The sequence below is a fragment of the Bactrocera tryoni genome, chromosome 3 (genome assembly GCF_016617805.1).
Source record: "Bactrocera tryoni isolate S06 chromosome 3, CSIRO_BtryS06_freeze2, whole genome shotgun sequence".
In the NCBI taxonomy this organism is placed as follows: Eukaryota; Metazoa; Arthropoda; class Insecta; order Diptera; family Tephritidae; genus Bactrocera; species Bactrocera tryoni.
The window spans coordinates 45,567,613-45,583,442 of NC_052501.1; the positions used below are offsets into that span (position 1 = coordinate 45,567,613).

The 15,830-nt window shown below is 37.0% G+C and overlaps 4 protein-coding genes across 6 annotated transcripts in view; 1 reads left to right on the forward strand and 3 right to left on the reverse strand.

Moving 5' to 3' along the window:
- Positions 1-358: 358 nt before the first annotated feature.
- LOC120772048 (adenosine kinase-like) lies at positions 359-4,432 on the reverse strand. The gene is made up of 5 exons (XM_040100420.1): positions 4,189-4,432; positions 4,081-4,127; positions 1,412-1,573; positions 1,194-1,349; positions 359-1,128 (listed from the first exon to the last, which is right to left on the reverse strand). Exons 1-5 carry the CDS (start codon positions 4,324-4,326, stop codon positions 369-371), a joined length of 1,263 nt encoding a protein of 420 aa, XP_039956354.1. The 5' UTR covers positions 4,327-4,432; the 3' UTR covers positions 359-368.
- Positions 4,433-9,884: 5,452 nt separating this feature from the next.
- LOC120769990 (adenosine kinase-like) lies at positions 9,885-13,500 on the reverse strand. 2 transcript variants are annotated; one of them, XM_040097073.1, is made up of 5 exons: positions 13,415-13,500; positions 13,259-13,354; positions 12,983-13,144; positions 12,685-12,840; positions 9,885-10,886 (listed from the first exon to the last, which is right to left on the reverse strand). In XM_040097073.1, the coding sequence occupies exons 2-5, from the start codon at positions 13,348-13,350 to the stop codon at positions 10,172-10,174; spliced, it is 1,125 nt and encodes a 374-aa protein (XP_039953007.1). In that variant the 5' UTR covers positions 13,351-13,354; positions 13,415-13,500; the 3' UTR covers positions 9,885-10,171. The 2 variants fall into 2 exon arrangements, with proteins under 2 accessions (XP_039953007.1, XP_039953006.1); XM_040097072.1 differs by having other exon boundaries at positions 13,259-13,492.
- A 598-nt stretch (positions 13,501-14,098) lies between these two features.
- Positions 14,099-15,830, forward strand: part of LOC120769991 (electron transfer flavoprotein beta subunit lysine methyltransferase) — a 110,578-nt gene continuing 108,846 nt past the window's right edge. The window contains exon 1 of one of the 2 annotated variants that reach the window (XM_040097074.1): positions 14,099-14,462. The gene's annotated coding sequence lies outside the window, so the exon portion shown is untranslated. The remainder of the gene's footprint in view (positions 14,463-15,830) is intronic. The other variant, XM_040097077.1, reaches the window with a different exon arrangement.
- Positions 14,278-15,515, reverse strand: LOC120769992. The gene is made up of 3 exons (XM_040097078.1): positions 15,277-15,515; positions 15,054-15,216; positions 14,278-14,992 (listed from the first exon to the last, which is right to left on the reverse strand). Exons 1-3 carry the CDS (start codon positions 15,428-15,430, stop codon positions 14,578-14,580), a joined length of 732 nt encoding a protein of 243 aa, XP_039953012.1. The 5' UTR covers positions 15,431-15,515; the 3' UTR covers positions 14,278-14,577.

Here is a 15,830-nt window from a genome sequence, read left to right on the forward strand (position 1 = left end):
AAGAGAAAGGTTCTGCGGGAGATTTATTGTCCTTTGTGCATTGGATACGGCGAGTATAGCATTCAATGGAACGATAAGCTGTACGATATGCGATGACATTCACATATTCCAGCGAATTGAATGATAGCGGCTACGCTGGCTAGGTCATGTCGTGCTCTGAGAGTATTCAACGCAGTACCCGCCGGGGAAGCAGACAAGGTAGAGAAGGGCCTGGCTACAATTGGTATCTCCAATTGGCGCCAAATTGCGAAAAGAAAAAATGACTGGTGTGCTGTTTTTAACTCGGCTATAACCGCGTAGCTAAAAACGAAATTTAATAAAAACGAATTTAAGTCCATAATCTCTTTATTGAATCACGAGCTCAGTCTTCATTTCATTTTTGTCATTTTATCCGTCAATTCATTAATATTGAAATCTTTCGGCAGATTGCAACCGATGGTAGTGATAACTTTAGACGCCACAGCAGAACCCACGGCAACACAATCCTTAAGTTTGTAGTTATTCAGAAAGGCATGTAAGAAACCGGCCACGAAAGAGTCACCCGCACCAGTTGTATCGACAACATTTGGAATTTTATCCACTTTACATTCACGATAAAATATTTTGCCCGGTTTATCCGATCCATACTCAACATTGCTTACGAGTAGTACGCTATTCTTATCATTTGTTATAATCATAATACGAGGACCGCAGTGATACTCAAATATCTTTCTGATCGCTTTCTCCGAATCGTTGCCGAAACCCATTCTATTGGCAAGTGCACAAAATTCATTGCCGTTGCCGAAGATGAAGTACGCGGCGCATGCGTATGCCATGACATCTTCGAAGTTTTCGCGCACAATAAATTCGGCACTCAAATTGAGTGCCAACCAGCGACGACCGCTCACATAGTTCTTAATCATATATTCGCATAACCTTTTACGGCCCGGTATGATGAAGCCCTCCACATATATAAGTTGCTTACGTTCGGTTGGGCGCAAGAACTGTACCTCCTTCTCGGCTTGTTGCATAAGCTCCACACTAATGCTTTCCGAGGCGCCAATGTTCGCGTAAAGCGTTTCAGTGTGAGTATCCTTATTTATGATCGATAAACACTCTCCGGTCGGCAATTCTTTGTGTGTGAATAGGCTATAAGGAAATATGGAAGCAGTGTGAAAAATGCGCCACTAAATTTGGGAACATAAAAGTATTACCGCACATCGATATCGTGTTCTTTGAAGTATTTGCTTAATTTTTTGCCAGCTTCATCGTCACCCACTAGGCCAATGAAGAGCGAATTGTTGCCCAATTGTTTCAGTAGTCGCACCGTATTGAGCGCTGACCCACCAGGACTCTCCACACATTTTACTCTATAAGCAGCGAAAATGATTAAAAAAAAGTAACGTTCACACTGTAACGCACACACGCTTACCTCTTGCATACTTCCTTTTTTAATTCTCTCAAAGACTTCACGTCCAAAATACCTTTAGTATTTTCAATAACGTTAAATTTTTTCAATATTCCGATTTCACTGTTGGGCAGCCGCGCCGTGTGATCCAGCAAAATATGTCCAACAGACATGAATTTATATTGTCTAAAATGTAAGTTACATATTTGTAATAAGAGGCTATAAGACCAAACTCTATAAATCACTCATTATTCCCTTCCTGATCTTTGTGATGAGACATGGACGATGACAACATTTTATAAGTCGGCGTTATAGTAGGGGAGCCCGGAGTGCTAAATTTACAGTTACTGGAGCGTCATTGAGACTTACTAGATTGTCAAGATAACGTTTAAAAAAAAAAGAAAGTCTAGGTGAAGTTTTCCATTTTAGTGGGGAGAAGAGCGGGTAATTATTTTCAAAAATGTAAAAAAATCAGTCACATATAAATATTCAAGCGCGTCAGTCATTTATGGTATATACGCGCATTGTATTTCTGATAGTCGATATATTAATCTGACAATCAATTAAAGGTTGAGGGCCGTAATGAGAGGTTAAAAAAAAAAAAAAAGTTATTCGAGCGTGTCAGATTTTCAAAGCGAATGTTAATGAACCTCTAAAAAGTGAGCCATTTCAACTTCTGACAATTTCGACGTGGCCAAAGGTCATTTATTGATTTTAAAACTTGTAAAAAAAAAGGTGACCTTGAGATACTCGAGCGCATCAGATTTTTATGCAGGGGGATGAACTTGATGTCAGAGTCTTCCCAAAAGATAATCTGACAATTATATAGAGGCATATCGTTAATCTGACGATTTAAAAGTGGAAGAATTCTGTTTGGTTCTTGTTTTTGTTACAGGATGTAATAAAAGCAGTGTATACATATATATCACTATGTAATACGATATAATAAATAATCTATACATTAACACTTACTTGTCTATTGTATCAACAGCCCCTATTATGAAAGTGCTAGGAGTAGATATCTCGAAACTCTCTCCAGAAAGTTCTGGTACATTAACACGTGCCTGCTCACTTTCTGTATCAATTTGAATTTGTCTTCCAAAATCAGATGATATTTTAAGTGCTGTAAAAAGCTTATAACACTGGGTAAACTTTAGTAAACTTTTTGAATTTTTCATATATTTCTTCGCCACAGAAAACACATCTGTCACTAACGTCACTCATTTTTACAATGAATGTTAGAAAGATTGATTATAAAAACAAAAAAATACCGACACTTACCCGTTGCTTTGGCGACAACTTTGTTAGCAAAAAAAAAACGAATTAACAGGTTCCATGTCCAATGTATCACATGTGATACAAAATTAATTTCTTGTACCATGTGTACAGCGTCCATGTATCGTATATAATACATATGACACATATATATAATATATATATACAAATAAATTAAAAGCATCTGCTAACAACAACCACGCTATGGTGATCAGTACACTTGACCTTTTGTCGACGGTTTACCTGTATCGCCCCACGGAAACCGTCAGATTATATGATTTTCGTGATTCTGACAGAATTACCTTTAAAATGAAAAAAAAATCTATCGCGCTCGAGTATTTCAAGGTGATGTTTTTTTTTTACAAACTTGTCACCCTGCTATTTCTCTAAGCCACCCTCAAACTGTCAGAATATTGAAATATACACTCGTATTCATGAATTAAATTTACCATCTCTTAATCTTACGCGCTCGAGTTTCTCGAATTATCGATTTTTTTCTCTAATCTGACGAACTCCCCACAACGCACGCCTCCATATTAAGGGCTCATATTTGGTAGGGGTACATAAAAAGGTGCAATGATTCTTCCCATAAAGGTTTCTGACACGCTTAAGTAACTGCAAAAATCCCCTCTTGGGCTCCCCTACTATTACGAGTTTTCGAGATAAAGGTTCTGCGGAAGATTTATGGTTATTTGCGCATTGGCAACAAACATGAATTTATATTCGTAAAGGCGAATACCGAAGTCGATGGGACGATTAGGTGTACGAGAAATACGACGACATTGACATAATTCAGCGGATTAAGAAACAGCGTCATCCAGCTCTGAAAGTACGCAGTACCCGCCGAGGGAAGTAGAGAAAGACCTCAACTCCGTTGGTTGAGAAGGGAAGGCATTAGCGGTGTCTACGCTAGTAAAGAAGAAGGGAGCGGAACTACAATTTCATCTCAGAAGGCTCCTGAAAACCCAATATTAAAGACCCCAAAGGGTTTTCACCTTTATGGCGAAACTGATGCTCTAAGTACATTATCAAAACCTTAGTGTCAGAGTATTTAAGAAGATCACAAAGTCAACAATTAGCTGTGGATTTGGAAAGATGCTAAGGATGATAGCTCAGCTTGTTTAGCTTTAAATATCTTTAGTACTATAATAAGAGAACAATATCTACTTCCTAAGTCAGTTTAAGGATGATCTAACTCATTTTAATTAACTGTATTGAGAGACCCCTTTGTTTTTGGAAAAGTTGAAAAGTTTTCTCAGTATATATCACAACGGACCGGCGCGCCGGCGTTCTAAGCTCCCCAAGTGAGTTGCCTTCTAGTATCAACCTCATAACCTAACCATATCTTTCCACCTCCTGACTCAAAAATTACTATAGTGTTACTAACTTCAAAATCGCCAAATTTTTCATGTACTAACTTTGGAAGCTGTTTGTTTGTCGCAGCAGCACCGCCTTGGCTTTCGCTCTGAAATTTTCACAAAAAATTAAAATTAAATTGATTTTAATAAAACTTTCGATTTCTTTACATTTTTACTAGCGTCGCTGCTTAAATAATGGCAACGGATTTGCAGGGCCCAGCACCTTTTAGTGATACATCCAGCAATATTTTTTTTTATTAGTGTTTGCTTGAACGCCGTGTTTATGATCCGGAAGCCTGGTATCATTTTAACGCTTCCAAAATTTCACATAAAATTTTTTTTAAATTTAATTTTTTTAAAGATTTCTATGCATGGTTTAGCCAAAATGTGTTCAAAAAATAAATGTTTTAATTTTATTTATGTTTTCTTTTGAAGTAAGGACAGTAAAACTATTCCGTCAATGTGAAACTCATGGCGTACAAGTATAACTACATATATGTATATGTATTCATTTGAAATGTATTTTTCGAACGATAACCCCGTAGGAATCGAAAGAAATTTAGCCAATTACTGGCACGTTAAGAAACCCCTGAAATCAATTGCAATACGTCTTATTGAATAAGTTTCTCGACGCAAAGCATAGTTCAATGAAACTAACATTCATTTACGACGAGCGTTCAATAAAATAAAGGGTAATCCATTTTGAGGTTCCCTACTTTTTTAAGAAAGCACACAGAATCTTCAAGTTTAATGGGGAATGTTTATTATCATTCGAAGGAATATTCTTTGGAATTTATTTTTTAAAGATTATCTCATAAAATATTAATATTGGCCACGGCTACATCTCAGATGGTCTATTCGTTGAGTACAATTTTTCGACTGGTAACTGACGAATGACACGCTTGATGTTTTGCTCTAAAAGCGGGATTGTCCGCGTAGACATTAGACTTTACATATCCTTACAGGAAAAAGTCTAACGGTATGATATCACACGATCTTATTGCCAATCGACCGGCCCAAAACGTGAAATTATCTGCTCACCAAAGTGGTCTCTCAATAAATCCATTGATTAATGCAAAATGTGAAAAGTGGCACCGTCTTTTCGAAACGAAATGTTCGCTGACAGAAGTATATTTCGTCGTACTTCATCCCTGCAAAAAAGAAGAAAAGAAGATGAAGACATTTTACATGGATCATCTCCAGCAGCATCACAAGAGGAAACTCAAGTACCATGACTAACTGTCTCTTCGTTTCAGCAGAAGAAAGCAAAAATTCGCGACGTACCCTCTACCCCCGAATATGTGAACTCATTTGCAAGTTTCTCATGTTCAAGTGAACGTGTCAGCAGACATAGGCAATTATATGTGACAGAGTATTGACGATCACGTAAAGAAACTTATCCTCGAAAATCCTTGGATTCCACCTGAGGATTACACTTTCACCTTTTCTAGGAGAACTTTTTGTGGTAAATACATAAGAACCTATGTCTCCCGGAAACATGTAAACTCTCATAAAGAATGTCTCGTCTTATCTAATGTAAAAAAGGCTTCTTCTGTAAATATTGGCCATGACTTAGGTGTCGTCGTGAAGGAGGTTATCGAGTTAATGTTCCTCTTGGCGTACTTGTAACTCAGCCATTGACTAACTTTAAGAAATTAGTAGGGCCAAAAATTGTTTTAGAACTTCACGCCCAAAATACCTATCATAAGAATGCAATGGCTGCGGGAAAAAGACGTTCTGAGGAACTATCACAAACGTCAATATGATGTGCATCTTCTTGATAAAAACTATGCTTCAGAAAGACTAGAAAATAGAGAAAGACTTATTCCTATCGTAAAGGCGATTATTTTCGCTTGCAGTCAAAACATTGCACTCCGTGGACACAAAGGACATTGTCAAACACGGATCCTCTGAAGAATGAAAGAAATTTTCGGGCGTTGCAGTTATCTAATTTGCCGCACAATTGTCGTTGATCGACAAAAATTAGTAACTGGAAAAATAAGCAAACAGCGGGAAGACCAACGATAGCGAACGCAGCCGTGTGCAAATTTGTATTTATAATTGGAATTTTTTGCCTATGAGCAAACTCTAACTCATTCGTTCATGATTCTGCTTGTAACGTTCCGAAATCGAAGACAAAAAGCTGAGAAACATTTTGGATCCATTTTATTCAGACGCGAAAAAAATGGAGGCAGAACTGAAAGTTGACGAAGAAAAACCAAGAATCTGCGGCCAACAAACAAAACGCGAAAATTTCTGCGTGAGGACTTGCAAAGAATACTACAGGATCTCAGGGAGTATACACTCCTCTGTTGGATACAATTTTAATTGGCGGCAAAAGCCTCCAACCTGGAAATCCCCTGCTAACCCAGTTATGCTCGAAGGTTCTTGTGTAGAATTTACCGAACGCAGTCGATTTGTGGTAGGTTGAATAATCTTTCTAGTACAGCCGTTTGAATGACTCCAAGCACTCCCGTTAAGCATCAAATCGTGGTTTTTGAAAAAGAAAGTATAGTTTTTTCAATCCATCATTAAAAATAGCCCCGAATTTTGAGCCCTCCTTTTAAGGGGCATGACGCACGCTGACAAAGAAATTACCCCGTCAGACACCAGCTTAAGGCTAAACCATCTCCCAGGAACATCAAGTGTGATTACTTAAAATTTGTCGACGCTTTCAAAACATAATAACGGCACATAATAGATAAATGTAGGTCGTGGGAAACAAGAACTATCAAATATAGGCGAAGATCTCGATTTAGCTCATTAAACCCAAAGTAACATATCGAACATAATTCTACACTCATGAAAATACTCTTCTTCGTGACCATGATAAAAAATCACCTTTAGATAGATAGATAAATTAATGAGGATTGCACCGCGACCTAGGGCTACCTAGCCCCAGCAAATTGATGAATTCCAATATACTGCTAGGTGCTATTGAGGCGATGTGATCCCTATTTAGAAACATGGATCCAAGGGCTTTGGGCCTGCGCCTACAGATTGCTGTGCAATCCATTAGCAGTTGTTCTGGAGTTTCGGGTTCCAAATCGCAGAACCGGCAATTTGCACAAGAAGCTAGGCCCATGTTGAATAAGTGCTTCTTGAGTTTGCAATGGCCGGTGTAGAAGGTGATCAGTAGCCTGATTTTATCTCTTGGGAGATTGATTATGAATTTAAACCTTTTGAGGTTGTAACCATTCATCAGCAACTTTGCGTGCCGCAAGCCTGGAAGGTGTTGCCAATGTATCTCCCTACCCACTGCTACATCATTGCGGAACTGTTCCTTTATGGTGTGGGGACCCACCGCTATGAAAGGTTCCGGTCCTACCATGCTGGTGGATGCTGCAGAGCGGGCAAGCTCATCTACCAGTTCATTACCGGCGATGCCTCTGTGACCTGGCACCCAAATAAGGTGCACCTGGTTGCATTCTGCAAGACTGTTGAGCCGGTCTATACACTCCTGCACCAATAGCGATTTTAACTCGTATGACGATATAGCTATACGTTCATTGGAGGTTTAACTCTACGCACCGACTTAAAGCAAATACCTCCGCTTGGAATATGCACGGAAGCTTACCCATAGGTATGGAGAGTTTTGTGCGTGGTCCAGCGACCCCTGCGCCAATTCCCTCCGACGTTTTCGAGCTGTCGGTGTACCACCTGATCGAGCTATCCCTGAGTAGCAGCTCGAGAGCGGAGTCGCTTCATTCGGCCTTGCTGCCGAGGGTGATCTTAAACTTCTTAGTGAAGCTCAGCTTTTTGTTAATGCCGTCCCTTGGAAGAGGAGCCAGTGGTATGTTGCCACTTAGCTCTTCCATGCGTTGGGACGAGATTATTTTACCTTTGCCAGTCCCATCTGCTGTCATTTGAAGCAGAGTGTACTTGACGACTTGACCAATTAGTAGGTGTAGCGGGGTGAGCTCCAGCAGGGCCTCAAGTGCAGCTGTTGGACAGGTGCGCATAGTTCCTGTCAAACAGACGCACTCGAGCCTTTGCAGTTTCGATAGTTTGAGTGCTATGGTCGTTTGCTCTGCTTTCGGTGCCCAAACCACCGCTCCGTAAGTGACAATTGGACGCACTATCATAGTGTACAACCATCTGATAATCCTTGGGTTGCACCCCCTGGATCTACCAGCCAGCCGGTTGCACACCATCAGTGACTTAGTAGCTTTGCTGCTTCCATCTTAACGTGGAATCCAGCGTGAGACCTAGGTATTTGACCATGTTTGCCATCTCTATCTCTCTGCCTCCTAGTGTTAAGTTTCTCAGGCCAGGCAGAGACCTGCGCCTCGTAAATGGAACGATGGTCGTCTTCAATCGGTTGATGTTTAGTCCAACACTGTTGCACCAAGCCTTGGCTAGACCTAGTCCCCTTTGTACGATATCGCAGAGAGTACCCACAAATTTGCCTCTAGCTATGATAACAATGTCATCTGCATATCCTCGACAGCGGATTCCATTGTTTGTTCGTCCACGACTAGGCTCCACAACAGGGGGGATAGCACTCCTCCCTGTGGGCAGCCCTTTGTAGTACCGAGACGGATAGTGGTGCCTCCTGATGTGGTTTCAGCTATTCTGGTGCGCAGGTCAGCCTCTATCCATCTGCGCACTGTAGTTGCCACATTCCTTTTCTCCAATGCCCTTGCCACTCTCCCGTGAGACGCATTGTCACCTTTGCTGGACACGCTATTTGACAACGTCAATTATAAATCCTAACAGTCTCTCTAATAAATTCTAACGTGCACTCAACCAGCTACGGAAAACCGTATACTTTGCATAATCAAATCGTAAAACAACAACAATAATAATAAGCCATTTTATCAGTTGGACGTACATTTCATAACTAAAAAAGCAATGGATAATCAAAATATTTTTTTTAATTTATTTGTAAGCTTTTTTTCGGAAGTTGAGGAACTGTATATGGTATATGGAGAAAAACTTATAAAATGGGTACTAGATTTTTATTTTTAATGTTTTTGCGCTATTTTTAAGGCACTTGCAATCAACTTGAAAAACTTATTTTAATTTTTTACATTTATGCGTTGAGAACAATATTTGAAGTGTGGACTATTACTAAAAGAGCAAAACTTTAAAATAAAGCCGAAACTTAATTGAAAACGGTGGATTCCACATTTTTATTTTTATTAAATGCATATGAAATGATTAATGACAAAATATGTATATGAAATTAAAATAAGGCACTTAAAAATATTTGTATGTATGTAAGTCACTTGGTCTGAGCTAAATACTAGAATGGAAATGAGATAAATTCAAATGCTGCTAGATTAAATGGAGTATAGATGCAAATTACGATTTTTGTAGCTAAACAAATTTATTTTATCATCTTATGTGCGGTTATTCGTTGCTTTAGTTTTAAATCGTTAGTCATTTTCTAAGTTGTTCTATAAATAAACCCTTCCACAACAAAAAAATATAAGCGTAGCAAGCTTTGGAGATTTGAAAGTAAGCAATTATTAAATTTTTGCCGTCTAATTACGGCCCACTCACTGCTCGAGACCTAGTATTATGCGGTCATACATAAGTATAAGTAAGCTTCTGATTATATATAGAGCTCTGAACAAACTTGGCAACAGCCATAGTTAAATCTGTGTACAAGTGTGAGGGGTTTAACGAAAGAAAAAACACTTGAGTACATAAGCTTAAGTACTTTTTATGGTGGATATTGTGATGAAATTATGGTGCTGTATATTTATCAGCATTGTGCATTACCGCTTTGTGTACAAGATGAGACTGAGATATTAAATGAGTCAATGTCAAGGCATTTTCGACTAAATATATGAAAAAATTGAGACTGATTAGCATTTCATTGTATGTGTGTATGTATGGATGTATATATGCATATATGCATATATATATATATACGAATGTATGGATGTACGTATATACATATGTTTGTATCCATGCGAAAGTACAAATGCACTTGTGACATTCAAATGTTAATGAGGCAGCCAATAATTAGGAGTGCAACGATGAAACTACTGCATACTTAATAACTAATACAAAAAAATAATAATAAATAATCAAAATTTTTTGTTTTCTAAATATACTACAGCGTTTGCAACGCTTATTGCCGCTGTTTGAGTGCATCAGTTTAATATTGCTTTTGTTGTTACGTTTCCGCTTTATAACTTCATGGTAGATTGCAACCCACCACCGTCACCACTTTGGCCGCCACATCGCTTGCCATACGCACACACTCACTTAACGGACGTTTCTCCAGCCAAGCATGCAAGAATGCCGCCACAAATGCATCACCAGCACCTGTAGAGTCCACAACTTCGTTCACACGTGGCACGTGGAAGCTTTGAAATGTAATTGCACCTGGCGTTGCATACTCATCCTCGTAGTTGGTGATTAACTGCACACATTCACGGCCATTTGTCACCACAATCACTTTGGGTGTGCTGCTTTGTTCCAACAAATACTTGGCGGCATCATCGATCGTTTCGTAACCCATATGCTGTGCAAATGTTAAATGTTCCTTGCGATTGCCGAATATGAAGAATGCTGTACGCGCAAGCTCGCGCAATTGTCGGAAGTTTTCTTTTATGATATATTCGGCATTTAAATTGATTGCCAAACGACGACGTTCTCTTATGTAGCTCCGTACAATGAAATCACAGACATCTTGGCGTTGTGGCACAAAGAAACCTTCGATATAGAGTATTTGTTTACGTTCGATGGGACGAAGAAAGGCCTGTGTTTCGTCATGTTCAGCTTTTCGCAAATGGTCGACGGACAGCTTGGCCGATGCGCCGATATTGGCATACAGCGCTTTTGTTTTGGTATCTTTGTTGATGATGCAGACGCACTGACCGGTCGGTACGTCAGTCACTGTGGCGAGTCTGTGCAATGTAAAGAGGAAAATAATTTTTTCAAGTATTTGTATTTAAATTTTCAAGTAGATTGAATAAGTTGTGTATATATTTATGTTTTGTGTAACAAATTTAAATTAAAGTTGCTAATGATAGTATAAAGAATCCCATTATTTGCAATATCACACGCTCACAGTAATTGCAAAGATAAATATTTACATACTTACATACTTATGTGGTATTGACATTCACGGCTTTGATGGGAATTTGCGCAACTTGCATGCTGACTAGTATTCACCGAGAAACTTACTTTACAGCAACTCAAGTGAACATGCAATTTTTAAGATAAAAGGTAGTGTACTGACCGCATTGCACATGCAACGATTTTAAATGAATTACGACAAACAAGAAAAAAAGTTAACTTCGATTGCTCTGAACCTAGAATAACTTTCAAAAATAAAAACCTTTTCATAAAACAACTTGATTTTGATGGATCATTTTTTATGGCAACTATATGCTGATCCAATTTGAAAAATTTATTCAAAAATTGTAGCATTGCCTTGGAATATAATATGTAAAAATTCAGATGAAATTTATGGTCCAACCCCGTAATAACTCGTTTCTTATATTTGATAATATCGTTGACGAAGCCTTAGCTCACAAATAAACAACTAGTCAAATGGCAATAAATTTTTCTAATTCTTGGAAATTAATAAAAGCTTTCACAGCCAGCTGATTACAATAATGCTCCATTTAAATAACAAATTAATTTCATAATCCATTGTGTGGGGAATTCCTCTGTGAACTTTACAGGAACAATGAAGTCAATTTTAAAAATAGAATTATTTCTACTTTATAATATAATTTACAATTATAAAAATCGCTGCCGAATTCTCGAAGAATAAAAATTAAGTATCATATGCCATTATGTTTGTTATCATGACTTGTTTATATAAGCAGTAAATGTGCTGAGAAAGAGATAAAAGAAATTTTGACATTGTTCAGCCACAGCATTCATTGCTATAACGGAGATAAAGATAAGATCAACAAAGGTGCATGCAAAAATAAGAATAAAGGTGTAAATAAACAAATTGTGAATTTTTTTATGAACAGATATTAAAAGATACAGTCACAGTACACTACTTCATAAATATGTACAACAAAACATCAAATAAAAAATGAAAAAAGGAAAATGCAAGGAATTAAAAGCATGAGTCAATGACACGTTTTATTTGATAGTTTGCAATTGAAACCGCGACCAATGCACGGCTCATATGTTGGCAAAGAATAAAAAACAATGACCCTTACAAACGTGCAGCGGCTGAAAGGGTTCAAATTAGTAAGCGCTCATGTGTACTAAATAAACATACACATGTATGTATATATTTAAGCTCCCCATACATTCATTGGAATTTGTATGCTAATGAACTTTTAGCCAGAGCTCGAAAACCAAACTTATTTAACATTAAAGAGCGGAAATGAAAGATAAATTGTGGACCCTTCTGAAATGCATTTTTACCAATTTAGCGAGGCGTGACTTGAATTACAGCAGAACGTGCAGCTAAGCGTGACCATTCAAATGCGCGCTCCACATATAAGTGTGATATGCTATGCGTGCGCCTTAAGTAAACGCAACTAGAATTTTCAAAACTCATTAAAATATTGTTACTTTTTTTGGTATGAAAAATAAACAATTCAAATAATATATGCACAAAAACATTATTTCACAGCTCCTTATTTAAGAATACACTTTACTATAACTCTAGCCAAAATTACTCTTAGTCATGCAAAATTATTAAACCCACACTGGTAATTCCCACGGACTCACCTCGCTTCGATTTCGCGTTCCTGTAGTATCTCTTTTAACTTCTCTGCTGCCTTATCTTCACCCACAGCGCCAAAGAAAAGTGCATCGGTACCGAGTTGTTTGAGTATACGCACTGTATTCAAAGCAGAGCCACCGGGATTTACTTCAAATTGCACACTACAAGCAATATATACACATACATATATTAGCATTATAAGCAAAAGTGAATATATACAGCAATGCACGCTGTATTGACATTTAAAATGTCAATATGACCATCTGATTGACCAGCTGATGTTTTGGCTATCTAATCACTTACCGCTCGGCTGCCTCAGCTGCTAACTTTCCTAAAGTATCTGCATCAAGTTCGCCTTTCGATTCTGCCGGTATTTGAAATTGTTTTAATAGATCTGTTTCGCTTTTCGGAAGCTGCGCGGTATGGTCCAGCAGCACGTTACCAAAAGCAACTACTTTGCGTGGCCTACGCGTGCGAAGGAGGTTGGAAAAAATAATATATGTATATGAAATAATAGCTTGGTTATTTATTAGTTACGAAACACTAAGTATTTGAATTATTTTAAATTGTGATATTTACGTATTATTGTAACTGCCTTCTCCATAAACATAGTCAACAACTTTTCCGTAGATCTCTTGTAGGTATTCCATAGTACGATTAAAGAAAAGCATTTGACTAACAATAAAAATTGGTAAAAATTCTATTTCACTGTTAAATCAATAAATTCAACTTCACTTGACTTTTGCCGAAAATGAAGGTTATTCACCAATGCACCAATAAACGCGTCAACGGTAGGCTTTTGACTGAATGTGTAGGTACCTCTATACTGAAGGTTGACTCTGTGCGCGCCGCCGCAAAGCTCTGCTGACTACATTAATGGGAAACTAGCGCTTGTATTATTCTCGTTTGCTTTTCTACCATTTCGGCTTTTTTGTGACCTACTCCGTAACTTGCTCTGGCCATAATTTATTGAAGTGGGAAACTAGTGCTCTCACTGATATTACACACACCTTTTTTTATAATAATAAAATATGCCATTATTTCTATGTGTGTTTCAACTGCTTTTATTTTTTTTTCAGACTTGTCTGAAAACAGTGTTGTTAACTCAATTAATTCCTCGAGGGTGAAACGTTGGGGTAAAAGTTTGTTTTATTTTCATTTTATAAAATACATATGCTAATGTATGGTATTTATATGTGTTATAAAATTTGTTCTTTGGTCCGTCAAGGGAAATTTTATGAAAAAAAACGGATTTATAAATATTACTCTTTTGCCAATAGCCCTTCAGTTCGTTTTGTAAACATTTGCTTACACCACTTTTATTATCACAGCTGTTCCGCGACTGTTGCTTTTATTTACATGGCCCTTAAAACTTTTTAAACGTTAATTGAATGTTGATTACAGAATACAAAACCGAATTTTTATATCACAATCAGCTGCGCGTTTATTACTTAGTTTGCACATTTGTAGTAATATTTTCCAGAAAGTTAAAATTGGACTATTTTATATAAAACAATAGTGTAGTAAATAATGGCAAAATAGTGTTAGAACATTATTGCTGGAACATTTTCAATTGTAGATAAATAAAAAGTTATACATTGAAGTATATTCATATGTTTGGAACACTCGCTTCATTGCGATAACAATTTATTCAAAAATACTGAATTTTAATCTGAGTATATGCATTCAAACATATTCATTGGTTTCAGTATTAAAAATTCATTATTTCTATAAAAAAGTACAAACTAAGTAATATTTCTGAACTAAATTCAAGAACATACAGGTACGTAATTTATAATATAACTAAGTAGGTAACAAAAACATACAAACGAGATATACTATCGCGTATGGCACAAAAGTGCGTTAACGAATGTGTTAAAATGCTAACTTAATTTATTTTAACAGTTTCGATAAAGTCCACGCAAACGGAAGACTTCCGTATACATATCCGCTTGAAAACGATCCTTAACTTCTATTGGTAGGTCGCGTATTAAATTTGCAATATTTTTCACAAATAATTCATCACCTAGATCTTCCGTCACCGCACCAATCTGTTTATTGCATTTGGTTGAGTAACGTTTATTTTCGTTTGTATTTGAATTATGAAAATCAGTATCCATTATACGTTCAATTTTCAACGGCGCTAAATATAATCCTGGCGACTTGTTGCTTTCAAGCGAACGCTTGGTGCATTTTGATAAATTGGAATTGGACGAATTTGATTCATCATCTGCTATTGCATTCATATTTATAAACATTTCATTTATTATGGGCTCTTCCAAGCTGGAACTTAAATCCTTCTCTCTATGTGATCTAAAAAATGTGTGCGAATTAACGTAATATACATATATTTAAAATTAATTACTTAATTTACCGACGTGGTATTATTGATTCTTTCAGAAAAATCATTTCTTTGTAGTATTCCCATTCATTTTCGTCAGTCTCCCCATTGCCTATCAGCATAAACCCATCGGCTCTTTTCATTTGCTTGCAGAATCTTTCCCGCAACAGCTTCCAGCGCGCTTTGCATTCACTAACTACAATTAGAATAAAAATTAAGAACATAATTTGGCCTTCGTATAATATTGATATGTCACCTGTTCGATCCGATTGGTTAGCCACATCTTGCCAAGCGTCGTTGCGTTTATTCCTATTGTAATAGTTTTTATGATTTTTTTCATATAATATTGGTTTCTCGCGCACTGATTTTATAAGTTTAAAATAAAATTCGGATTCAATTTTTTGTCCCATTTTTAAACGGTGCACTTAAGAATTTGCTTACGCAAAATGTCAAAAGTATTTTTAACGTTTTACTTCAACGATTGCTTCAAATTAAGCAATCAGCTGATGTGCAAGTGAAAAGTCGATAAGCGATATGTTGATTGAAATTGTTTAACAATTAGGCCGCTTACAATTTTTGGGTACATGGAGAAGTTTGTTAATTTAAATTGTATGTTATAAGAAATTGGTAGTAATGAAAATTTTGTAAACAAATGTGCAATTTAAATGTAATAAATATGAAATATATATATCTTATCAAGCTGTTTAAATGCAATTTCTACCTCTGTAGACATGGTATGTTTACTTTCATGGTTGGATACAGTTTGGAAGCCACTGACGTTTTGCAAGCTTTCCATAAAATGTTTAAAAG